This window comes from Podarcis erhardii (assembly GCF_964252035.2).
Source record: "Podarcis erhardii genome assembly, chromosome: 4".
Classification (NCBI taxonomy): domain Eukaryota; kingdom Metazoa; phylum Chordata; class Lepidosauria; order Squamata; family Lacertidae; genus Podarcis; species Podarcis erhardii.
The window spans coordinates 50,567,484-50,593,673 of NC_138508.1; the positions used below are offsets into that span (position 1 = coordinate 50,567,484).

The window sequence follows — 26,190 nt, forward strand, 5'->3', positions numbered from 1 at the left end:
TATTATTATTTCAAGTACTGGTGTATGCCCCCACCCTCAAGCAGTGAAATGATTATTTTCCCTTGGATTACTTGGACTGTATTATTATTATTATTATTATTATTATTATTATTATTATTATTATTTATTAATACCCCACCCATCTGGCTGGGTTTCCCCAACCACTCTGGGCGGCTTCCAGAAGAATATTAAAATACAGTGATTTATCCAGTATTAAAAGCTTCCCTAAACAGGGCTGCCTTCGGATGTCTTCTAAAAGTCCGATAGTTGTTTATTTCTTTGACATCTGATGGGAGGGCATTCTACAGGTCGGGCGCCACTACCAAGAAGGCCCTCTGCCTGGTTCCCTGTAACTTCACTTGTCGCAGTGAGGGAACTGCCAGAAGCCCCTCGGCGCTGGATCTCAGTGTCCGGGCAGAACAATGGGGGTGGAGACGCTGGAACTAGAATTAAGTTCCATTAAATTCTGTGGTTCTAACTTCTGAGTAGAATTGTGTTGTAAGAGACTTGGATTACTGCTTGCATTTTAAACACCTAGGTTAGTAGCACTGGACTTATGTACAGTGGTGCCTCGCAAGACGAAATTAATCCGTTCCGTGAGGCTCTTCGTATAGCGGTTTTTTCGTCTTGCGAAGCAAGCCCATTGACAGCTTAGCGGATTAGCGCTATTAGCGGTTTAACGGCTTTTAGCGGATCAGCTGATAAGTGGCTTATCAGCGGATCAGCTGATAAGCGGCTTAGCGGCTTAGGAAAAGGGGGAAAAAGGGGAAAAAACCCGCAGGAACTCGCAAGACATTTCGTCTTGCGAAGCAAGCCCATAGGGAAATTCGTTTTGCGAAGCGCCTCCAAAACGGAAAACCCTTTCGTCTAGCGGGTTTTCCGTCTTGCGAGGCGTTCGTCTTGCGGGGCACCACTGTACTTAGTTTTCTAAGGATTCCTAAGGGCTGTGGTTTTGAATTTGGAGTTGCCAGGCAGGCACAGTATGCAACCCATGAGAGCAGCAAAATAACCAGACTGTACAATGGTGATAGGATAAAATCTTTATTGACATGGTTGGCATGGGTTGGGTCCCAGGATCAGTTCATCGTTCCACAAGCTCCATGTTGATGGAATGGATCCGCTGTGTTTGGAATGCTCAAAATCTATACAGTCAGCCGGTCGGCCAAGTTCTAACCCAAAGATAGGTGGGGGGGAATCTCTCAAAGCAAAATGGCTGTGAGATCCAGGGAAAGCAGCCTTATATAGGCTTTCCCCTCCCATCTTCAGCAAAGGCTCATGGGACAGCTTTTTCCCATGAGCCCATCACACAAAGAAGATACTGGGCAAAACCTTGCCCAGTATTTTGCTGCAATCTATGGGCCACAGTGCCGCTGGGCAAAGATGTGCCATGCTTATTGGGCATGGAATCGAAGAGCTTTAAACCAACATTTAACTGGTTAATGCTTTTCTTGGACATTTAAGGAAGTGACTTTACATTTGCACTAAATTTATAATATTAAATTTATAATATTAATAATCCCTCACTATACATTTCAGTGGGATGTGTATTTGGATGCTCACACTGTTTATCTCCTTGTAAAGAGTTTCACACATTTTCAAGAAGGGCTACCAAAAATCATGTGAAAGGCCTGAAGTTTGTTTACAAGGAAGCAGTCCTTGCACAAAGCCCAACATGTGTTCATAAAATAGTGTCACATAAGAAACAGCAATATTTTTGTTTTCATATTGTATTCTGCAAATATTTGTTTTGTAAAATTATTCTATTGTTGGTATACAAAATGAAAAAAGTGCTATTGAAGCATAGTTTCATAATTTCCTAAGTAGTTTTAATAGTGACAATATTGGGCTTGAAAAGTAATTCTATCCCCACCAATCTCCCCACTCCCACCCGATAATATATTTCAGGTCTTTCCTTTCCTTTGTAATGTTCATAATTTGGTTCTTCCCCATCCACCCACAATTGTTTACTGTACTATGATATTTGAGTTCCCACATACTTCAGCTTTCTGAGTTTTACTAAGTAGTTGCTTGTCTTTAATACAAATTGCTCTATCATTTGTTCTGATAACTGGGGTGATATAGGTTAACCAGTATGTGTGTGACAGATCGGGTCAGACAGCACTCATACTAATATTTAATTCTAGGTGTTAGTATAGAACAGAGTCTGTACATTGGAAAACTAAATACAAGTGCTACTTTGTGTGCATGAGAATTCCAGGATCAAGTTGTTTGGACTTATCATTAATATTTTTTCTCAATATTCCTGGCCTGAAGCATGAAATAACTTGTTTTAGTTATTGACTTACGGCTTTTTTATTTAGTGAACTCAGGGAATCACCTCTGTATCTAAACTCATCTCTGTGCAATTTGGTATAATGCAAACTTATTTTAGTGACACCTACATTAACTATGACAAATCCACATAGTAGAAAATCTGTCATGATATAGCCAAAGATTAAGTACTTCGAAGTCCTCTAGATTTCAGTGGGACCAAAAAGTGCTGTAAATTATCTTGATTGTGCTCAGAGAGTTCAGAACACTGCTTTCTTTAACTTCACAGAAGTATTGAATGGTTTTGTATACAGCAATTTTCTTCGTAGAAAATTTCTTTTTCAAAAGAAAAACAAAAGCAACCAATTTATGAGCTGATCTGTTTGTCAGCAATTTTTCTTATTTTTCTTTATCTTTATCTCATAGTAAGAATCTAACTCCACTCATTTTAACTCATTTTATAACTTTAAACTCACTTTTAAAACCTGCTTTTTAGATTGTCTTGAAACTGGTTTAGTATTATAAATAACTTCGAAATAGTACTATTTAAAGATGGCATGCTGGGGTTTAAACTGAAAAATGGATTTGGCATTTACTCATTTGGAACTGATTTTTCTGTCAGCATGTGAACTTTATTGCAGTGATGTATCTTAATGATGTCAGTGAGCAAATAAAGTACTTAAGTAGGAGTCACCAAAACGCATATAAAAGCAGTTATGACATACACTGACCTTTGAGGCAGAAATGAAGGTCCTGAAATACAATGATTTAATGAGTAAAGGGTAACTGCTTTTTCAATTCAGAAAAAAAGGAGAAATTTCAGAAAACTGCAAGTGAATATGACTATGGTGAGTAATATAATTCCTGGGTAGAAAAAAACTGAGGCAAGTGAAATTAAATGCATTAATATTCATATGATTTATTTCACATACCATGTGATGTACATTAAGTGTTCACAAGTATAGCAGAAAAATGAGACGGTCATCTGGTTGTTGCAAAAACTTTGTAATGGGAAAATACATGCAAGGCAAAAACTATCAGTTCTTAAACTGAATGGATTCTTGAAACTAATCAAGGGAAGGAACAATTATATAAAATTGTGGTAATGAAGCAGTTTAAGAATCTGAAGAAAGGAAATGAAGAGCCTTATATAAAACCTTGTGGGATTTTTTAAAAAAAGATATATATATCCAATGAACTAAATTGAAGTTAAACTTGTATGGAAAAGCAAAGAACATAGTGAAAAATAAAGAATGCTTGAAGATATGGGCAATTGAAGAGGGAAATCCTTGCAACTTTAAACAATTAATGTGTTGTAGTTGTGGTGGCACAGGCAATGCCTTGTATTATTAATATATTCAGATTCCAAAGCTTTAGCCTAAAGATGTGTGCTTTCCAATGTTTTCATAACATTAGCAAAAACCATTGTCATATGGGAGCTTATTCTAGATCCTGAGCTTCTGTTGAGAAGATCTTGAGCTGCTGTCCTGATCTTTTAAGCTGTTATAACTAAAAGTAGGACCCTCACCTCTGATTTGACATCCCTGCTCATATATGTCGGAATGCTGTCTAAGCTATGTTATTCAAAGATTGTGAAGCCTTTAAAAATGGGCCTGGAAAATCGCCAGCAGCCGCTACAATTTTTGCAATACTGTTTGAATCTGTTTCCATCTTTGGAAGGTGTAGCTGTGAAGCATCTTAATTGACATCCAGCTTATTTCCTAGCTTATTTCTCATATATTTGACTACTGAATATATAAAAAAATATATTGTATGATAAAGTGAAATCCATATCATAGAAGAGGGAGCTTATAATATATAGTTGATAAAAGGTCCATCTGGCTGTGGGCATGTTTTTCTTTCTCCAGTAGCAATGCCAAGTCCTACCCTTTTTGTGTGCATGATCTGACAAGGCAAGAAAGAGACAGGAAAAGTCATTTCCCCCTCAGTGTCTGAATTCTTTGCTAACAACATTCTGTTTAGTCTAAATTTTGTTCTGTGTTTTTTGTCTCCTCCACCTTAACACAGTTTCTCAGTGGTTGGTTTAAAAGGCATCCTTGCTGTGTTTATCCATATATTAAATCATAGATTACTATGATGTAAATGCACTTCAGATAGCTTTGCACTTACATGTTCCCCACTTGCTCGTCCTTGTGCAGCTGTGAAGAGGAGTTTGAAAGCTTTTGCTTCTGTCCCCCACTACAACTTGCTGTGGCAAACTATGATTAATGTTTGAAACAACCCACCTTGATCAGTTTGCCTGTTCAGATAGCACAAGAGATGGTTAAGCAAAAATGGAAGTGAAAGTTTATTAATTTCAGCTTGTAATCATGCTGTAAGATGAGATGGCATGAGCATGCATACCCAAGGCTCACGGTGGTGCACTAATGTCACAATAAATTCTGGTTTGTATGATGTCTGAATGCAGAGTCCATATTGAAAAAGCTTGAGAAACACTGGTTAGATTAGGAATGACTGCAGTTGTCATGCTACCTCATACGCTCAGTAAGATTCCCCAAACAGAGACGTAATATTCTAGATTTAGAGAAACCTTGTTGAATAGTCAGGGAAGCTGCTCCAAAATTAGCTATTTGAATTTGCTTGTGGGCAACTTTACAATTTCCACAGAATATTCCATTTTAAAAGCATTGGGCTGGATTCAGACTTCCTTCCTAATGGTGGATGGGGAAGTTGATGTTTGCTGATTCCACATCTTCCTGCAGACCCAACTGCCACTTCCCACATTCTCCAAGAACAGTATGGAAGGTGGCACACAGAGCTGCATGGAGATGGGAGCAACACTGAAAGAAAAGCTAAGAATAAGAAGGCATCGGGCTGTTAATCCCTTTGGTAAGGGATTGGGCAGAAGAAGTTGCGGGAGAGTGATGTGTAAAATATACACCTTTATTGAGAAGATCTAATGATAACATTCAAGGCCCCAGAATAAGGATCCTGACAAGATTTGGCCTTAAATCCCAAGGTGCTCCTTGTCTTGTTGGATAGAAGAATTGCAGAAGCCTGTTGGATGCGTTTGATTCCAAAAAATCACGAACAGTAAAAGCTTATTAGCAAATAGAACTTTTACTAATGATTTCTGGCTTAGTTGCAAAAACAAAACAAAAGCCAACTTCAAGAATAAATATATAGAAACTCAGAGGATGCGAAGAGAAGAAAAGAAAAGAGAAAGTAAGAATGAGCAGGCAGTTCACTGAGCTCAGATATATCTTTCTGGCTCACTGTGGCCTTGACATCGAACACACAGAGAACAGAGTAACTCATGACATCTGCTGCTGTCTCAGCAGAAATGAACAGACACACTAGAATAAACCAGTATTTTCCAGTACTGGGCAGTTGCTGCCTTCAAAGACTGCCATGAGAGATCCCACAGAGAATAAAGATCTCTCTGAAGTGAAAAGGCTACTTAGGTCTCTGAAGATCATAGGAACCCATAAAAAAATGTATTCAGTGGCTGGAAGGAGACTTGCAGAAGGTGAAGCTTGGAGCCAACACATAATATGTTTAGGAAACAAGGCAGCATCACTTTCAATATTATGATGAAGATGGCAAACACGTATTTGCTACATGTATTAGCACTGAAGCTACAGGAAATTCTTTTTCATCGATTTAGAGAGTTGGGATCTGCTGAGGTGTGTTTACTTTCTAAGAAATCTCACCATCTGTATAAATGAAAAAGAGTCTTGTGGCACCTTAAAAACAAGCAGATTTGTTATGACATATGCTTATGCTTCACTAAATCTGTTAGTGTTTAAGGTGCCACAGGACTGTTGTTTTTACTGCAACAAACTAATGCAATTGTCCCATTATAATTTCTCTGCCTAAGGTAATTATTGCATAGATTATGCCCAATGCAATTGTGAAAATGTTTACATACATACATACATACATACATACATACATACATAAAAAATAAATCTTAAGAAACTGGTCTAAAAATGCATGATGTTTATTGAATACACACTGTAATCTTAAAATTTATTCAAATTCTTTGAAGACTTCTTCCACCACATAGAAGTTTAACAGTATGCAAAAGGCTTAAACTGACTGTTTGCAGAGCAAAGTGCTATTTTAATAGTTTTTTGAAAGAGTTGTTTTCAAGGGTTCCATAGGGGAATGGCTGTAGCTCAGAAACAGACCACCTTCTTTGCATGCAGAAGGTCTCAGGTTCGATCCCTAACGTCTCCAAACAAGACTGGCATGTGTATAGCAGTTGTAATTCTGAAGAATCTCTGCCAGTCACTGTAGATGTACCTAGTTAGATGTATCAAAAGTTGTACTTGTTTTAAGACAGCTTCCTATGTTTCTAAATTAGTAAGAAGTTATGAGAAAATAGAGCTTGCTCCTTGTGGAGCCTCACTCAGCATGCATGTTCCTGAGTGCTGTTATGTGCATGCAGCTTGTTTTATTTTTAGTTTCCTTTTATTATTGTAGTAAGCAGCCTGGAAAACTTGGTTCTAGGGTACAATATTAATACTAAAATAAATAATAAATAATAATTCTTCTGTGAGAGGGCGATGCATATGAATAGAGATCATGAGCAGGACCAGCATTCATAGACTAGAGGATGCAAAAGGAACTGAAACATGCATAATAGGGTTCTACTATTTAGGGTAGAAACTGATTATATTGTGCTAAAGAAAGCACTTTTGATCTGGTGGATGTGTCTGCTAAAGGAAAAGGAAGAGGAACATTTTTGCCTATCTCCCCCCCCCCCATGCCATTGTTCCGAGAGTGGGTGGATGTCACAACTCTGTAACCAGTTTTCAAGGGAGAACTGGAAACTGGGGGAGGGGGAGGAATGGTAAAAAACAAAACAAAAAACCACTTCCCCTCTTCTTCTATTAGCATAGACATCTGTTGAATCAAAAGAGGAAGCAGGGGTATTAGCTTGTTTTGTTCTTGTTCTTGTATTGATTATGCATTGTGTGTTTTATCCTGTGTTTTTATGCTGTGAACCACCTAGATTATATTTATTTATTTACCAGATTTATATCTCATCTTTCCTGACAGTTCAGTGATAAGATACAAAAGCACAGCTATAAAACCAGATATAAAAACCAGATGAAATGTCTGCCTTAAAAAGTTTGAAATGCTAAACACAAGCATTGGTGGCAGATAAACATATTCAAAACAGTTGCAAGGTAAAACAATCCAATAAAACCAGTTATTCAAAGGGATTAGCAAATTAGAAGGTCAGAGGTGAAAGATTCCCCCCCCCCAAAAAAAATTATTTTACATTGAGCCAAAAGGCTAGCTGCTTGGGAGTAAAAGGTGAACATTGCATAAATAAGCCACACAGTTTACTCCCACATCACCCCCCCCCCCTCTGGAGAAGGGAAATACACTAAATTTTGAAAACCTTTGGCCATCTGTTTAACAAGCAGGTTTATGCCTGGCCATCAGAGCTCCCTAGGCACATATGCTGAATCAGGTAAATTTCCATATCTAATTTTGGATACAACTCTGAACATACACTAGGGTTGGATCTAAGAAATCATTAATTGAATTACCTGCTGGATGTGACAAGTGATATATTATCCAGTATTCTCCTAACAGTTTCTGAGGCATTAAACATAATGGAAATATTCAAATGTATGGAGACAGTTTCCAGCCAAGGGTTTGCTGCTCTGCATAATTTCTGTATTGATTTTATGCAAAGCCACTTCTCATCGTTGTAATAATGGCCTAAGAGGGATTTTACCTCCTCTGAAAGGAATGGGGAGAATGACTTATTTTATATTCAGCAGTATTGAACACTTTCCTTGTAGCTTCTTTAACCCTCCTTCATTAGAAAACCTGACTGGACCATTCCAGCACTGGGGTCAAATGTGCCTGAATTTCGGGACATTGTTTATAGTAATAAATTAGCAGGACTGCTGTAGGTCTAGTTCTGTGTAAATTCTGGAATGAACAGGGGCCCCAGGTGGATTGCAATTCTGTTTTCATTCCATTTCTATCTAGAAGGCTGTTTCCAGAAGGTGGTGCTATGGGACTGCTGTTCAGCCCAGTATGCTATGTAGCCCCACAGTGTTCCATCTTTTCCCATACGCATCTCAACATCTACCTGAGGCCACTGAGTGACATCACCCACAGATATGATGTTTGTTTTCATCGGTATGCTTTACACCTGAGTCTGGTGTGGACGTGAACATATTAAGTCTGTAATAAAGTAGATGGAGATCGAGACGCTTCAGTTGGTGGGCAATTTGTTGTCCAATGAGTGTTTAACCTGTTCTACATGATATTGCCATTCCCCTCAAGGAGTTCACAATTTGGGGGTGCTTCTTGATCCAGCTTTGTCACTGGAACCATGCTTCCACAGCTCATAACATCTTTTGATGGCACATTAGCTGTGACTCTGCTTGGCTAGAAATAGCGAGCCTCATTCATCCATTTGGTGGCAACCCCCAAATTAGACTATTGCAATGTGTTGCATTTGGAGCTACCTTTGTCAGGAAACTGTTAGCTAGTTAGTTAGCTACTCATCTGCTAACTAGACCTGAATAGTGGGGTCATACCTTACTGGTGCTGTTGCACTGGCTCCGGCTTCATTTTTGGTCAGAAAATGCTGTTGTTTACTTTTAAAGTCCCAAATGGTTTCTGACCTGGGTATCTGAAGAGATGCTTCTAACACAGCCTGAGGTCCAGAGTTCCTGCTGTCTCACGTAAAGCAGGTAGCAACGGGAATAGGGTCTTGTCAGTTGCTGAGCCTTGTTTATGAGATCCTCTTCTGCAAAGAACTATGTTGTCTTTCTGGAACAAAGACCTTTCTATTTTCACTGTGTTTCATTCTCTCTCTCCATAAATGTTTTAATTGCTGCTTTTATTCTGCATTTTGTTTCTTGTTGTATTTTTTTAAATGGCAGCATATATGTGCTTTCATATTGTGTTCTATGTGACTTATATAAGCCACCCAGTGGTATAAATTTGTTAAATATAGATCTGTGCTTACTTTAATATATATTAAACACTCTAAGTTTCATGTTGCAATATGGCCTTCATCAAGTATTGCATGCAAATTTCTGAGAATTCATAGAGGTGTTACATATTGTTTGAACCGTCTATGCCATTATTTCAGCTTAACATCAGCAAAGCAAACACCTGGGCAGAAAATTTCTCGAAATACACATACCGTAAACATATATCCTGATCCACTTTGTAGGCTGGGATTGCTGAGAGCTGCATAGGTTTGCTAAATACAAGGAACTGTTATTGCAGAAACTACCCACTTTATGTAGGTGTGCTATCCCAATTAAATGATGAAATGCTCCAATACCGTAAACATATATCCTGATCCACTTTGTAGGCTGGGATTGCTGAGAGCTGCATAGGTTTGCTAAATACAAGGAACTGTTATTGCAGAAACTACCCACTTTATGTAGGTGTGCTATCCCAATTAAATGATGAAATGCTCCAATATTTGATTACTAGTTAGCCAGAAAGCCATGATCTGGTTTACAGTGGAAAAGTTTTACTTCCTCAACTGCCCCCTCCAGATAGCACAAACACTGTGCTGACACAAAACAAAATAAAAAAATTCCTTCCAGTAGCACCTTAAAGACCAACAGAATTTTTTTATTTTGTTTTGACTATGGCAGACCAACACAGCTACCTATCTGTAACTGTGCTTACACAGTTCTGTTTTGCATTTCTAAGAATTAAGTGGTTGTGTTTTACTGTTCCCCGTTGCACCTTTTACTTCTTAGTATCTCTGCCTGATTCCACCCAAGTGGAATAATAATAAAATTATTAAACAAATAGGCAGGAAAGCCTTATAGACTTTCAGATACATTTCCTCCTGGTACAGTACTATGAAGATGCTAAACTCTTAGAAATGAAAGGTGCTTAGTGGTTCTGTGCCTTGAGAATTATAACTCAAGTTATAATTTATTATGATTCTATCAAATACTATATATGTTCTTGATATGGGCCTAATTTACCAGTAGTATAGCACAAACTTCCTCTCATTTGAACTTATTGGCTTCATTTTGAATTATGGGTCGTATGAGATACCATTGACAGCTCTGCAATTTAACTGTCATAATAGTACTTCATGTGTCAAAGTCAAAGTAATTCAATTTGCTGCCAAGCTTGGTGCTTCCAGTAAACTGTGTTCTGTCATATAAGCTGTGGATTCAGTGATTTCTTGGGCATCATTTTTTGTTTTAATCCTTTTAAAATGAATCTACCTGATTTGGATGGATCTTATCTCATGTCACAGGGTTTGCAAACCCATTCATCTTCAACTTTAAAGCCACTATTTTAAAGTTGTATTTTCAACTTTCAATTTGTGGTGGCCATCCAGATGAAGATGGGGAGCTGTGAGCATTCTTATAGAGCCCCCTTCCTTGATTTGGCCCAGCTCCACACTATGGTCCAGTAGTGTGCTATTTCCCTCTGGGCCCAATTCTCACAGTTTCCCTCCTTGCTCTCATTGATTCTTGCGTGATCAGAAGGGGAACAGCCTGCAGCAGCAGTCAGTGAGTGCCTAATGATGTTGTTCCCTGGCATTGACCTTCTTCTGTAGCTTCTTCAATGCATATTCTGTAGCCTCTGCTTATGAATGCCACATATGGTCACTCTAGCTGAATCCATTTGAGGTATTATGCAGCTGTCACATAGAAATCTGATCATGTTCCTGTAATCAAGGGAAGGTGAAGTGAAGGCATGATGTGACATGGTGACATGTTTCAGGTGACAATTTTTAGCAGTGGTGAAGTAGCCAGTTGTTTGTTTTCAGTGTTTTTGATGAGAATAGCTTAGGGACAATTTTTCCACCCTGAAACTGTATTTAATGAGGAAAAGGGGGGATTTCATCCTGTTTGCTATGTGCCATATGCACACCATGTAGCTATGTGAGAATTAAGTTCAAATCAGATTTTAGGTTGGGGTTTTTTGAAAATAATTTCTAAAAAATAATTTTAATAGCTACTTGTCATTGAGTATTAACACAAGCAATGTCAAAAATGCATTCAAGCATGTTCACTAAGCCATGATTTGCTTTAACCACGATTTGTTCAACAAACAACTAATCTTCTCACAGATAAGCAAATAAACTATATCTTGTTTCTCCAAGTAGCTTGATTTGTTTTCCAGTTGATCTTGCATTGTGCATCTATATAGTGTGTTGAGCATTTGGGATAGGCTTAATTATGCCCCACTCACACAATGTATTTAAAAGTGCAGTATAAAGCCAAGTATTTTGTTCATGACAACAAAATAGAATAGGAAGTGTGCTAATAATATTTCAGAAATTACTACGGAGTACTTCTTTATATATTACACACTGATATAACTGGTCATTGAAATCTCTACAGCATCTTGTATAGCGTTGGATTGACTGAAGAGAAAGCAAGAACACACTTTTAAAATATGTCCCCTCTTTTTTTGCAGATGCTCCAGTCTTTGTTTCAAATCAGACAACATATTATTCCTGGGAAGGAAATCCCATCAATATAAGTTGTGATGTTCTATCTAATCCATCAGCATCTATTCAGTGGAGACAAGGAAAACTAGTTTTACCTGTAAGAAACTCAACTCATCTAAAGACACACAGTGCTGGAAGCAAACTGATACTAGAGGTAAGACCTTGAACCTGTGTTAGTAACTTAAATACTGTTTTTAAAAAATCATAATATCTTTGCTTCTACAATTGTGACTAAGATTATTTTCTCATGAGGGATTCTTCACCCTTCCCTTTTACATTCCCTTTTCGGCTGTGGCCCTGGCCTGTTGGAACAATCTCCCACAAGAGATCAGGGCCCTGCGGGATTCGGCATCTTTCTTTTATTATTAATAATAATAATTTGTTATTCTATACTTGAATTTGTTATTCTATATTTGTTATTCTATACTTGAATTTGTCAATTTTTTCCTAGTGGGGTGTGTGTGTGTGTGTGTGTGTGTGTGTGTGTAAGCAATCCTATATACACTTATCCCAAGCACCAATGAACTCAAAAGGACTTCAGAATAAACAGGCATAGGATTGATCCTCTCCAAGTGCAGTTCCAGTGTTATTGTCGCAGAGGACTCAGACAAGATTCAATACAGCCCTCCTTCCTCACCTGTCTTGTGCATACCAGCAAGGTTTATGCAGCTGAGCCTCTAAACTTGGTGAAATTATGCTCTAGAGCAGGGTTTCTTTCCAACATTATTGCCCAGCATGGTACCCTCCAACTCCCATCAGCCCCAACCAGCATGGTCCGTGGTGAGGGATGATAGGAGTTGTAGTCCAACAGCATCCATAGGGCACAACATTGGCTACCTCAAATCAAAAGTAACTTGTACAGTGGACAGAAGGACAACTGGGCCTCCTATTCCTTGCAGTTGCCCTGTGTACATGACAAGTAGGTGAAGGGAGATGGGACATATCAGATTTTAGCAAGTAAGCTATGTGACATCCTTTACAGCTAGACTCTGTGCTTGCTGTTGGCAGTATCAAGTCCCCAGAATGGAGGCTCCTTCTCAAACCTTGTACAGTATTGATGTTAATCACAGAATCTTAGTATTGTAGAGCTTAAAAGGGACCCCATGGGACATCTAGTACAACTTCCTGCAATGCAGGAATATCAACTAAACATCCATGACAGATGACCATCCAATGGCAGTGGATATTTATGCTTAACCATTTCCAGTTGCTAGATGGATATGTAACCAGATTAACAATTATTATTTTTTATTATTATTTCTTTTTTGGGGGGTAAAAACTAGATAATAATAAATTCCTTAAATATATTGTTTTGTTTTTACATGCAGACTGATACACATTTGTATTTCTCTATTTCCCCCCTCCCCTGTTGTGACCCTAAAGTTTGCTCCTACATCTGACAATGATTTTGGACGGTACAACTGCACAGCTACCAATAGAATAGGAACACGATATCAAGAATATATATTAGCTTTAGCTGGTAAGTAAAAATATTTGTTGTTTTTTATATATTATTTCAACAAACTTTCTGAATGGAGATACTTTCTGAATGGAGATATAGCTTGTACTGAGTTTAATTTAGGCTATGTGCGCTGTTGTTTGAAAGTGTGTATACATGCATAAATTTGTGGGTTTTTTTAAAAAAAAATTATATATGCATTTGTTTAAACTATTTTTTGTATATATATTACATATTGTAAACTGCTTCAGGGTAGCTCATGAGAAGCAATACTTTAATGAAAAATGGATAAATAATGTACTTAAGAATGTATAAGCCTACTTAATGTGTAGAAGTAAATATCTCAATATAGCTTATGAATAGTGGAAACATATAATTTTTAAACCATAACAACACTGGATCATATAATTGGCCCTAAAATCTGATTGGCGAAGTGTTTCTTGAGAGCATACAATGATTAAGCTAGAGACACTTGCCTGAATAAATGAAATTATTAAGCTTTTTGAACAGTGTGTGTGATTTAGAGTTAGGCAGAGAGAAGAGAATAAGAGCAAGCCTTACAGGCCTCTGTGGGATGTGAAGAGGAAAGAGAGGGAATATCACTGAAGGCCTTCTTCTTTATAACTTATTTCAAATACTTATTTGTTTATTTTACTACATATATGCCCTGCTCTTTTGGCAATGAGAAAGCAAAATGGTTAGCAACAATAAGCATAATTAAAATTTCTGTTCCCACCCTCAAAAACATCAATATGACAATAACTGCTACTGTCCAGGCTCCCACCCCAAAATATGCAAATAAGGGCTCTTACTTGTAAGCAAGAAATATATATTTATTCAGGCAAATTATGGTAAAGGCTCAGCAGCAGACACAAGAGTTCAGGAGTTCAAGAGCAAGGCAAAAAGCTGAGAACTAGGTGGAAGCAACAGAAATGTCTCAAGAAGTTTCTATTCTCTGCCCACCAAGATGAGGTATGACATGTTCACTCGTCTCACAGGAATGTTCAGATTGCAAGTGTGTGCTACGACAGGGTGGGTGGGTCAGCTCCAGTCTCCAGACATGGCATCTGGTTCTAGGTGACATCCCTGTTCCCTGTTTCCAAGCAACAGACGTTAGGGTGGAAAGGTGAGATTCCCTTTTCCTCTGACAGGTTCCCAGCATTCAGGCTCCCTCTGTTTCTCCTCCTCCTCCTCCTGCATCAGAGCCTGCCAACCCAAGCTCAGCATTTCACAGTAAAGCTTTATATACATAGTACAATAATGGTTACACATGGTTAGACCAGAAATTCTCAAACTGTAGTAGTGAGGGCCCTTAACGCTGCAATCCTAAGCATGTTTACTCACCATCAGTAATTCAGTGGCCTCAGTGGGCCTTCACCTTAGCGTGATTAGGATTACATTGCCAACCACATTGGTTTCTCACAAAATCTTGTTAATGGAGGAAGAGGGCAAATGGTGCAGGATGAGTGAGATGCCCAACCCACTATTGCAGCCTATAAAGAAATATTCTAGCCTGCTTTTGACATACTGTGACTTATTTTAGCCACATTTTACACCACAGCACATAAATCTAGGTGTCTTCTGGTGTAGACTAGGCATGACTGGAATGATAGTAATTTACACCAGTGAAGAATGTGGATCAAAGACACAAATCTCATTACAAAGCCAGATAGTTGCAAGGTGGTGATTATGTACGTAGCTTTCTCTCTGACTTCATTTGCTCTAATTGTTCTGCAATTCTTAAAGGTTGATTATGCTGGCTAAATGTCACTGTGCCTCCTTCATAAGCAATTAACATTTCTTTTATAAGTTTTATGAGAACAGCCCTTAATACATTCTTTAAAAGAGAAGTTTACAAGACAAAGAGTTGGGGGATTTTTGCTGCAGAACATTGTTGTCTGAAGAAATAATGGGTTATGCAGCTCAATAAATTTACTCAAAGCAAAGAAAAACTGTTTGCCAAGCAAATATTTCAAAAGCACTGCAGCCCCTAGAAATGTATATTAATACCTGTTAATATAACAGTTTTGTGTTAAGGGGAAGGATGGCAGTTTTAAGAATACATTAGCATCTTTCAGCCATGGCATGTGATTTGTTTAACATTTATTCTGTACTACAGCAATTCTTTGGAAATATATTAAGCCCTGTATTTGAAAACCCCCATTTTGTTAAGGCCACTATAAAGGCCAGTGAAGAAAAAAATCAGCAACCTTATTTCACTTTCCTGATGTATATTGTTAAGGTTTATGATTTAATGAACCAGAATGCTGAAAAAAGTTGCAGGGGGAAATATATATTTGGTACATTATTCCTATCCAGTTCAATTGAATAGCAACATTAAAAACCAGCATCAAACAAATAAATGACATAGACTCTGGTCACTTTTATGGTCCCTTGAAAGGGAGTTCAGTGTCCTTCCAGTGACTGGGCTAAGGAAAGAACCAAGTGCTGTTACTTCTCCATCATCAGTTACCTAATGGCTGAGAAAACACAACAGGGTGTGTGTTGAAGAATGTTTTGAATCCTGTTTATCCAACGTTCTTCCTCCCTCCCCAAGCTGGCTTAATTATTTTGCGCTCCCAATGGGAAGAAAAATCCACGGGGTGGAGAACTACAGAAGGAAGAAGAAAAAGGAGGAGAATAAAGAGAATGCAAAAAGGAGGAGAAAGAGAAGCCACCCCGCTGTCCTGGTAGCATGAGCTCAGCAGGGCTTTGGATTGCTCTGTTGGTCATCAAGCTCATCTTGCAATAAAAATGTTTTTATAAGCCATCTAAATACACAAGAGAAGAAGTCCTTTCTGATCTTGAGGCTTGGGTTGTTTCATGTGGGCAAAGCAAGTCATTACAGTGGCTTTGTCCCAGGCTGTTTTGGACTCTAAAGGTTAATTAACAGCAAGTAAAACTGAGTCAGGAGATGAATTACTTGTTTCTTTAACAATGCAGTTTAAGAATAACCTATTGCAATCATCTGTAGCATCTGATCACATGAGGTGGTGAACTTTACTGCACCCTAATATTTGACTCTTTCATATGTGGCATATATATAATATACCTTTTTCATTCAGATTTGCATATAACCTTTGCATTTAACCTTTTCTTTAAAAACAAAACAAAACTGACAAGGCATCGTTGGCTCAGGTATAAGCTGGCACTTGATGCAAGAGAAGTCTGATGTGTGCAGAGCTTCGTCAGGTTGGAACCACCAACCATGTACAGATCCATTGAAATGAATTCGTCATCCATCCATATCTAGGATGGTTAGAGTTGGCATGGAATTAGATGGGGAATTGTGCTCCCAGTACATTTCCGAGCACAATTCAATGTGTTGGTGCTGACCTTTAAAGCCCTAAACGGCCTTGATCCTATATACCCGAAGGAGTGTCTCCACCCCCATCATCCAGCTCGGACACTGAGGTCCAGGGCTGAGGGCCTTCTGGCGGTTCCCTCGCTGCAAGAAGTGAGGTTACAAGGAACCAGGCAGAGGGCCTTCTCAGTAGTGGCACCCGCCCTGTGGAATGCCCTCCCAGCAGATGTCAAGGCAATAAACAACTATTTTACTTTTAAAAGACAACTAAAGGCGGCCCTGTTTAGGGAAGTTTTTAATGTCTGATGCTGTATTGTTTTTAATATTCGGTTGGAAGCCGCCCAGAGTGGCTGGGGAAACCCAGCCAGATGGGCAGGGTATAAATATTATGTTTCTGCAATGTGGTTTTGACATTTTAAAAACCAGTACGCATCAGTACACATTTTATAATCTGTTCTTCTCAAGATGCTGAACACTGTATTATGTTTTTATTGATAAGGAATATAATTTCTAGTTACTTATCTCTTACACTTCCCTAGATGTACCATCCAGTCCACATGGAGTAAAAATTATAGAGATCTCACAGACGATTGCAAAAGTCTCTTTCAATAAACCAGATTCACATGGGGGCGTCCCAATCCATCATTATCAAGTGGATGTCAAAGAAGTCTCTTCGGAAACATGGAAAGTCGTTCTTTCCCATGGAGTTCAGAGTGAGTCTGCAACGGGAAAAACGGGGATAATTCATAATATGAGTATAAAAGGAAAATACTTGTTAAATGCTCATTTCTGTCCATGGTATTACGTGGGAGAGCACATTCTCTAATGGGGAACTAACATGTTTTAGATAATGAACACATATAGTCATCTTTAAATAGTTGTGGTAATTTTAGTGTGTAATAAAGTTTCAAAATTAAAGCACTAAGATTTACTATGCTGTCGTCAAGCAAGATGTTCTTCATAGCAGAGTTATTCCAGCCCCTGACTATCAGGTTGACTTTTCTCAAGCATTTTCAGATCTACAAAATCCTAAGGTATGGTGACTAAAACACATTATTCAACATATAGCCACACTATTTTCAGTTTCTTTCCTAGCAGAATTTTCCTTTCACAACTACCACACACTAGGATGACAGCTTCATTATGACCCCAATATATATTTTCTGGTTAGTCATTGCCAATTCACACCCCATAAGAGTATATGTGATTTTTTTTTTTTGGGGGGGGGGGTGCCACACTTAACACTTGCATACCTGAAGTTGCATTACCTGGACAAGAAAATGACAGAGGGAAAGTCAAGTGAACACAAATACAAATGTACTCTCCAAGTGGATATACATTTTATGGAATTTTATATAAAGAAACATATCAAGCACACTTTAAAATTCATGAGCCAAGAGAAATATTGGCCCAGCTTTCCTATGGCATTTGTTTGTTTTTTATATTAAGTACTCTAGCAGCATAATTCTACATGTGGGAGTTTAATGTGGTTTGTTACTGAGTAAATGGGTGCAGGATTACATGATTAGATTATTAATAAAATTGGTGGTAGTTTTAGGTATGTTTGTGTGGCTATACATATTTAGGTAAGGTCCAGACAATCTGAAGGACTGTATCTCCCTGTATTAGCCTGTCTGTGTTTTGAGATACCTAAAGACATTGGAAGAATTATAATGCCTGTAATGTTTTTATTAGTGGCCACGAAAATTATTTAGGCAAAGCATAGGAAATTAATATCTATACCTGCAAAGAAAAAAATGACTGGGGAAAGCCATTTATTAACATAATTAATGCTATAAATTAATGCAAGAATTCAAAACTTTTATAATTGCTGGATAAAAATTGGGTAATATTAGAAGTATAACACTGCACAAATATTTGTATTTGTATAGTATGCATTATTTGATAACTGTGGCATATCTGTTACATTTCAAAATTCTTTTTGTTATTGAAAACATTTTTAATACTAAAAATAAAGGTAACTCTACATGCATAGTGGATACTTGCATAGAATTTTACACTCCCAGTTTCTTGATTAAATCAGACTATAGGCTCACACCATATATTCAAGTAGTTTAGAGACAGTTCACTCGAATAGCATTTGAGGTTGTTCAGCGCAATAAGTTGTTTATTACACAAGCCACAATGTGTGTGTTTTATCAATATCTCAGTTTAGTGTATCCCTCAGACATACTGTTTTCTTATAATATGCTGTATTTGTGTGGTGCTGCGTTTTGACTTTATTTTATTACAACATAGGAACTTTAAATGGAATCTGAAAGACTGAGAATTAGTGGTGTCAGAAATGATACACATATCCTAAAAGAACTAGTAAAATGAAGAAATTAACAATGTGATTTCTAATAGTTATGTGATGGCAGCATTAACATTCATTGTAATGAATAATCTCACTTTCTCTACCCAGAGGCTGAACTTCTGAAAACAGATGTAAAATTTTAAGCTTTCTACTTGTTACACATCTATTTATATAGCATGCATTTAATTATAACTGCAGTACTTCACAGACTGTTTTGGAACTGGTCCTTCATATGATAACATTCTTTCTTTTCTTTTCTTTTCTTTTACTGGACCAAACAAAGCTGCTGAATAAAATAACACAGGGCATAGAACATACTAATTAAAACCCATTCATACAAAGTCCATCATACATAGTGTTTATTAGCTTCAGAATGAACAATGTTTTGTTCTATTTTCTGGCTCTTATGGAACTAAATGTGTAAAGTATTGGTTGGTGTATATAATTGGGTTGAAGAAATGCCACTGAACAATGGGGAGAAAATGTGCAGATATAACAAAAATGAACAATTTAATGTTTTATTAAGGATCCTGCCACCATATTCCATGGCCTGTGATTGACAACATTTCGAGGTTTGAGTGGGTTGGATCCAGCCTTTATCTTCTGTGGACTCCAAGACTTATTTTGTCTTTGAGGGCCAGACAGTTCTGGAAGACCCTCTGGAATAGTATTGGAAGTAGTACTAGCAGATAGATATAGGAGAGGGGGAGTGGGCCACAGTCACATTTGGCCAGCAGAAGTGTTCCCTGAGAACAGAGGTGTACCTGGCAAAGGTGTGCCCATGGCTAGCAGCTGTATCCCCCCCATGGCTTGAGCAGCAGAGCAGCAACCCAGGGTGAATGCAAATGGGGACCTAGCCACTCCTAACAAGGGTGGAGACATATGATTTATACCAGCACCAAGGGTGCAGGCCATCTTGATCAACCCATAGGTACGCTCCTGTCTGAGAACTCTGCTCAGAAGATATTATAGTGGGGAGGAGCAAATGCCAAATTGAACCCATTTAATTTACTTATTTTGGTTTTCATATTTCTCTAGCAAAATAGCTCTGCTATTGTATCTTGTGTATATTACAATCAAACTCTGCGATGTCTGTCCATTATGGTAGGGTTGCCATCTGTCTGTCTTTCCCAGACCTGCCCTCTTTTTCCAGCTTAAAGTGTCTGCCCGGGCAGGTTTTTAAAATCAGGCAAAACGTCGGGAGTGGGGGGAGTTTGGGAGTTGAAGTCCGTAGTGGTGGTGAGTGAACGTGCTAGAAGAGTACTGGTCCTGTGTGAGTGTGTGTGTTTGGCTCAAGGGTCGTTTCCATAATCCTTGCTTGCCTGTCTGTGAGAGGGAGAGTCCAGTGTGTTTGTATGTGTGCATATGTGGTGCAGCTGGGGAAGAGGGAGTTTTGCTGTTAGACATTCTGCTTGGCTTCTTGCAGGTGGGTGGGTGTGACTGTGTTTCCCCTTTAAAGGGGACCAAGCGTTGCTATTAAAGAATCCTGCAGGGCTTCCTGGGGTGAGCTCAAGGGTGTGTGACTGCCCGTGGATGATTCTGTGTTGGTATGCTGCAAGTGGTAGCCCTGGGTTTCAACTTAATCCTGTTTGCTGTTACCAGCAGTGTGCAGGTGTTTGGGATAAGTGGGTGTGAATATTAGTTTTTCTAACTGGGCACGAGTGTGAGGATGAGTGAGCTCCATCTGGTACATTGCTGTTTCATTTCAGAGAAACTTAACATTTTTTTGATAAGGAAATGTGAAGCTCCCCTTATTTGTTTCTGCAACCTCCTAAGGTTTCAAATTGATTTAAAAGAAAGTATAATGCAATACTTAATTATCATATATGTCTTAACCTTTAGCATACAAATTGTTTATTATGAAAGTGCAACTTTGCATTTCAGCTATTTTGTGACATTTATAATGTGATTCTTGACTCACAATTTATGAATTGAGTTGTTATTTGAGTATTGCAAACTGAGGTAATTGGGTTAGTGAGACAGTTCCTGAAAATTAATATGGTGTCTTTAAAGAAAAGGGAAGGTGTCTTTAAAGAAAAGGGAAGGGGAGAAAAGATGGCGTGCTTCAAAAATTATTTTTTTTGCTTGCTAGAAGAACTACACATCCATACACAATTTAGTTGAAGTGTTTTTGTGGGGTTTATTTTTTTTAAAAAAAAAACCAAGAACAATCATACAATAATATTATTTTATTTCCCTGAAACACGTGATAAGGCTTTGACCCTATCAAAAGTTTTCTTTAAAAAGTCACAACTCACATAGTAGACATTACCTGACTTGTTTTGTGCTGAAAATTGTCATCATCTCTCCCCCCCCCCCATGCTATCTATGGAACATTATAACTTATGCTTTTATTCTGTTGATTAAAATATATTTCTATATTGCATTCAGGCTTGCAGTTTTCCAGTACAACCACACTCTCCTTAAGTATACAACACTGACTGAGATAGTGCCAAGGTGTAATTGTTTGAACATGTGCTCATGGGATTTTCCTTAGATGTGTTGAGTTCCCTCATCCTGCAGTATACTTGTGATCACAAATCTAGTGGAACATAGATAGTTACATGCTCACTGTTATGTATTTTTATCATTTGGTCACTAATAACACCAAAGCTGATTGCACTATCATAGCAGCATTCTTGTGTAAAGCAGAAAACAAATTTGCCTATTGGCAAAGAACTTAATATTCCTGCTTAAATACAAAAGTATATTTGTCTAACTTCTCAGTATAAAATTAGTAAAATGCTTTTGAAGTAACTGAAGCAGCAATGTAACAAAATGCTATATCCTATTTCATGTGTGTGTTTCTAACCAAAGTTTTTCTTCTTCTTTTTTAGCAACCGTTATTCTTAGCAACCTGGAACCTAATACAACATATGAAATGAAGGTTGCTGCTGTAAATGGAAAAGGGCAAGGAGAATATAGCAAAATTGAGATATTTCAAACATTGCCAGTTCGTAAGTAATCTCATTACTCTTTAATGAATTATATTTGTTGAAAAATCAAGTTTAGGTGATACTTTGGATGCTTATTTGCTGCTGATTCTTTCACCCATTCTACCCATTTCCTCCTTCTGCTTCTCAGCAGCATTTACAGCTGCTTCCCCCCTCTGTGTTGGCCAGCCCACCAAGATGTTCCATGCCTCCCCTTCCTCCAAACATCTGTTTTTAAAGGGAGACTTTTCTTTCCAGTGGGTCATCACACCCACTGCTATTCCTGGAAACCTCCATTTCCCCAGACTCCAAGGATCTTCTTTTGATGTGTTGATGACCGGTCATCAGCATCATTGTACTCCTTAACTAATTCCCCCAGGCGATATCCTGGACTGGAAAAGAAGCTTAGCCTGCCATTTTGCACTGTTAAAAAAGGTAAAGGTAAAGGACCCCTGACCGTTAAGTCCAGTCGCGAACGACTCTGGGGTTGCGGTGCTCATCTCACTTTACTGGTCGAGGGATTGGACGTTTGTCCACAGACAGTTTTTCTGGGTCATGTGGCCAGCATGACTAAGCCACTTCTGGTGAAACCAGAGCAGTGCACAGAAACGCCATTGACCTTCCCACCGGAGCAGTGCCTATTTATCTACTTGCACTTTGACGTGCTTTCGAACTGCTAGGTTGGCAGGAGCTGGGACCTAGCAACAGGAGCTCACCCCGTCATGGGGATTCAAACCGCCAACCTTCCGATCGGCAAACCCCAGGCTCAGTGGTTTAGACCACAGTGCCACCCACATCCCTTTGCACTGTTAGCTCACCTTAATTCTCAGCACACTGATTAAACCCTATTACCCAAGAATCTAGAGGGTATTGGGCACCCAGAAACCTGTAACAGTATATTAAATGTGTTTTACATCCATGGTACCCATACCATCTATGAGTTATGTTTTGCTATATCCTGTGTTGACCTTCTGGTACACTGGAATACATAGCAGGAAAATAGTTTAATTCTGGGATACACATAAAGTAAACAAAACTCTCTTTACCACTTCTTCCAAATATACACAATATATCCATTACAGGTACATACCATTCACGTAACTAATGGGTATCTGCTGAAACCTAAGTTCTCTAAAGACTTTTCCAAGCTGTGGGAAAGTAATATTCCATAAATAAAATGAAATTCAATTACCTTTTCTATTGCAGCATACCAGTGAGGAGAGCAATTTTTATTAATCATTCCCTTATCCTATGAACATATGGAGATTTCTAATCTGTTCACATAGTTCAGATAGGGGACCATGGGGAGTGGGGCACAAATGCTTTTGGTTGGAAGCACATGAGAGAACAAAAGGAACAGCAACATGATTTCCTAATTTACATCTCTCTCCTCTCAAGGCATTAAGAGTACAATTGGCTTAGCTGTGCAACAGCTTGTACAAGCAAGCTGTCCCTTTTTCCACTGCTTCAATTTCCTCAACCTGTCCTGCAACAGAAAATATATGGTTGCTTTCTAGTCTGTGTTTTTGTAATAAATTGCATAAACAGAGCTTGGTAACTCACAGGCCAGAGATTTTAGAAGGAGAGCATTGTGTGATTTGTTGTATGGTGCGTAGATAATGCTAATGCAGCCATAGCCATGAGTCAGCCAGGAGTGGCGAGACAGATCCTGCACTGGTTTACCTCCTTACACATGGAATTTTACCCATGTAAGATTCAGGAGTCGGGACGTGGGTGGCACTGTGGGTAAAACCTCAGCGCCTAGGACTTGCCAATCGCATGGTCGGCGGTTCGAATCCCCGCGGTGGACAGCGCTGGCTCCTGGCCTATAGAGTGAGATGAGCACACAACCCTAGAGTCTGGCAAGACTGGCCCGTACGGGCAGGGGTACCTTTACCTTTTAAGATTCAGGAATGGATTGTACCCAGGGTTGTCTTTTTGTAACCCAGTCAATCTTTGGAAAGATATGTTGTTAAAGTTATATTTTTCAAACAAAATATAACACAATGTTTTCATTAATTGTAAATACTCCCTTATGTGAAATTACTGTTTCAGTGATATCTGTAAGTGGTGCTTAAGACCAGCTTCCCAATAAAATTGTGCATTTTCTTCATTTGATTGAGATCAACTCACATCTGTAAAATAACATGAGAGCAACCTAAAAATACACATATAAATAAAATACAACAATTACATCATAGAATTATTGCATATCTCTTTTCATCTTGTATTTTAGGTGAGCCAAGCCCTCCAGCTATTCATGGACAACCAGGCAGTGGGAAAAGCTTTAAACTTAGCATAACAAAGCAAGATGATGGAGGAGCACCTATTTTGGAATATATTGTAAAATACAGAAGTGTAAGTATTTTATTAATCTCGAGAATATGCTTATGTTATGATTTTTCTTTTGAACTTTTAAAATAAAGCTACAAGCACACAAAATCTTTCCCCAGACTGTTTTTGCTAAAGTTGCCGCAAGGTTCTTTTTTATTCTTGTTGCAGCAAATTTATAAAACTTCCCCCCTAGAATATGTTTTGACAGTATCTACAAGCAAGAACCTCAGACTTCCATTGCAGATTTCACATTGGGGCAGTTACTAGTGTGTTGAAAGGATGTGTATGCTGCAATCCTATGCACACTTTAAAACACACACACATTTTTTTATTGGTTGTTAAACAAATTCAAATACACTTTATTACACCTTCAGGTAGGATACATCACAAGTCCTTACAATCCTACTGGTCAAGTACAAATGTTTTATGTTCATAAAGATATTTACAAATTAGACCGGCTTCCTAACACACCTTTTTGTGAGAGGGAGGGAAGAGGAGGTTGAGACAAAGGGGAGAGTCTAATTTTCATCTTCACTGTCTGTAGAAATAGACATTGCTTCTGCTGTCACAATCAAAACCAAACACAGAGGCTGTCAAAAAAAAAAAAAATGCAGGGGAGGAGAGAAACCTTTACTTTTTCTTTTCTGTTTACATTTACACCCCACTGCATTTATACACATAATAAAGATATAAACATTTTTTTTCAGAAGTAAAACCAGAACTAACTACACTTTTTGGAGGGGGGGTGGGGTGGACATCAGTATACAGTATGAAATAGGCGCAATGATCTACCAGGAACCAGCTTCTATGCATGACCCACTCATCTCAAAAGAGGTTAACGCAAGAAATATTCTGGGTGGTTCCCAGCCAACTCTGCTGGTGAGGGCTCATGGGAGTTGTAGTCCATAACATCTGGAGGGTACCAGGTTGGCAAGCCCTCTGCTAACACAAGAGACATTCCAAGTGGTTCCCAACCATCTTATTTTGTGTGTTGCCGTTGCCTTCAGCTTGCATTTTAATTCTTCCACTGCCTGTGTAATAGCAGCTCTCACAAACACAAACCAAAAAATGTAATAGTACAAAGCTATAGAGGGAGGGTTGATCTGTCTCTACTTCTTTTATGTACAAACACTTATTTTTTTTATAAAAAACCAAAACAAACAAACACACACAACTGACAATTGTAAAAACTGAGGTTCCAAGAAAAGCAGGCATGTTTCAAGAGGGAACTGAATTTAAATGAAAGGGCTAGGGGCTCTGCAGGTTCAAAACGTTGCCTGTGCTCTCTAACAGTTGCTGTCCAATAATTCATGTATGCAGAACAGGAATCTACGTTGGTCACAATCCACAAGAGCTTAGCACAGAGCCCACTGTGACCCACAAATGAAAGCACTCTGTAATGCGTCTGCCATTATGTTACATTACTTCAGAGATTAATTCAGCCTAGGAACTCTCAGATAATATGAACATTTCTTGTCTTTGTCAGCCATTTAAACATTTGTCAACCATTAAACATTTATCCAGCAGTACATCTAATGGTGTTTGTTTTATCCATTGACTCTAGACATAAACTTACACATATAACATTTAAACATATCACTTAGCATACTCTCTCCACTGAGAATATTGAGTTGTTGGTCTAGCAAAGTCATTAAAATAGTTAAAGTAATGGGTCCACGTTTTTATTCTTGGAAAGTGTCTCTTTCCTTGATGTCTTTAATTGCCGTCCTGTGTCTAGCGCAGGCATAGGCAAACTCGGCACTCCAGATGTTTTGGGACTACAACTCTCATCATCCCTAGCTAACAGGACCAGTGGTCAGGGATGATGGGAGCTGTAGTCCCAAAACATCTGGAGGGCTGAGTTTGCCTATGCCTGGTCTAGTCAGACACTCCCATATTACTATATGCAATACATTATTTCCCCATATGTTCAGGGGTATTTCTGTCTGGTTCTTCCATTGTTGAGCTATCACGAAGTGTGCTGCAGGCAGTAAGAAGCCTACTAGTTCTCTATGGTGCAGGGTGGAGTCTAACTCTATGTCCAAATAGAGTTAAGGCAGGATTTGGAGAAATGGGTTGGCTTGTAATTGCAGCTATAATGGAAAATGCTCAATTCCAAAAGTTTTA

General features: G+C 38.5%; 1 protein-coding gene across 3 annotated transcripts in view; it reads left to right on the forward strand.

Annotated features, from left to right (window-relative positions):
- Positions 1-26,190, forward strand: part of NCAM2 (neural cell adhesion molecule 2) — a 215,440-nt gene that overhangs the window by 140,261 nt on the left and 48,989 nt on the right. For all 3 annotated transcript variants that reach the window (XM_081858464.1, XM_081858465.1, XM_081858463.1), the window contains exons 10-14: positions 11,683-11,870; positions 13,100-13,196; positions 17,019-17,192; positions 21,634-21,753; positions 23,966-24,087. In XM_081858464.1, coding sequence (XP_081714590.1) covers positions 11,683-11,870; positions 13,100-13,196; positions 17,019-17,192; positions 21,634-21,753; positions 23,966-24,087 — 701 coding nt within the window. The remainder of the gene's footprint in view (positions 1-11,682; positions 11,871-13,099; positions 13,197-17,018; positions 17,193-21,633; positions 21,754-23,965; positions 24,088-26,190) is intronic.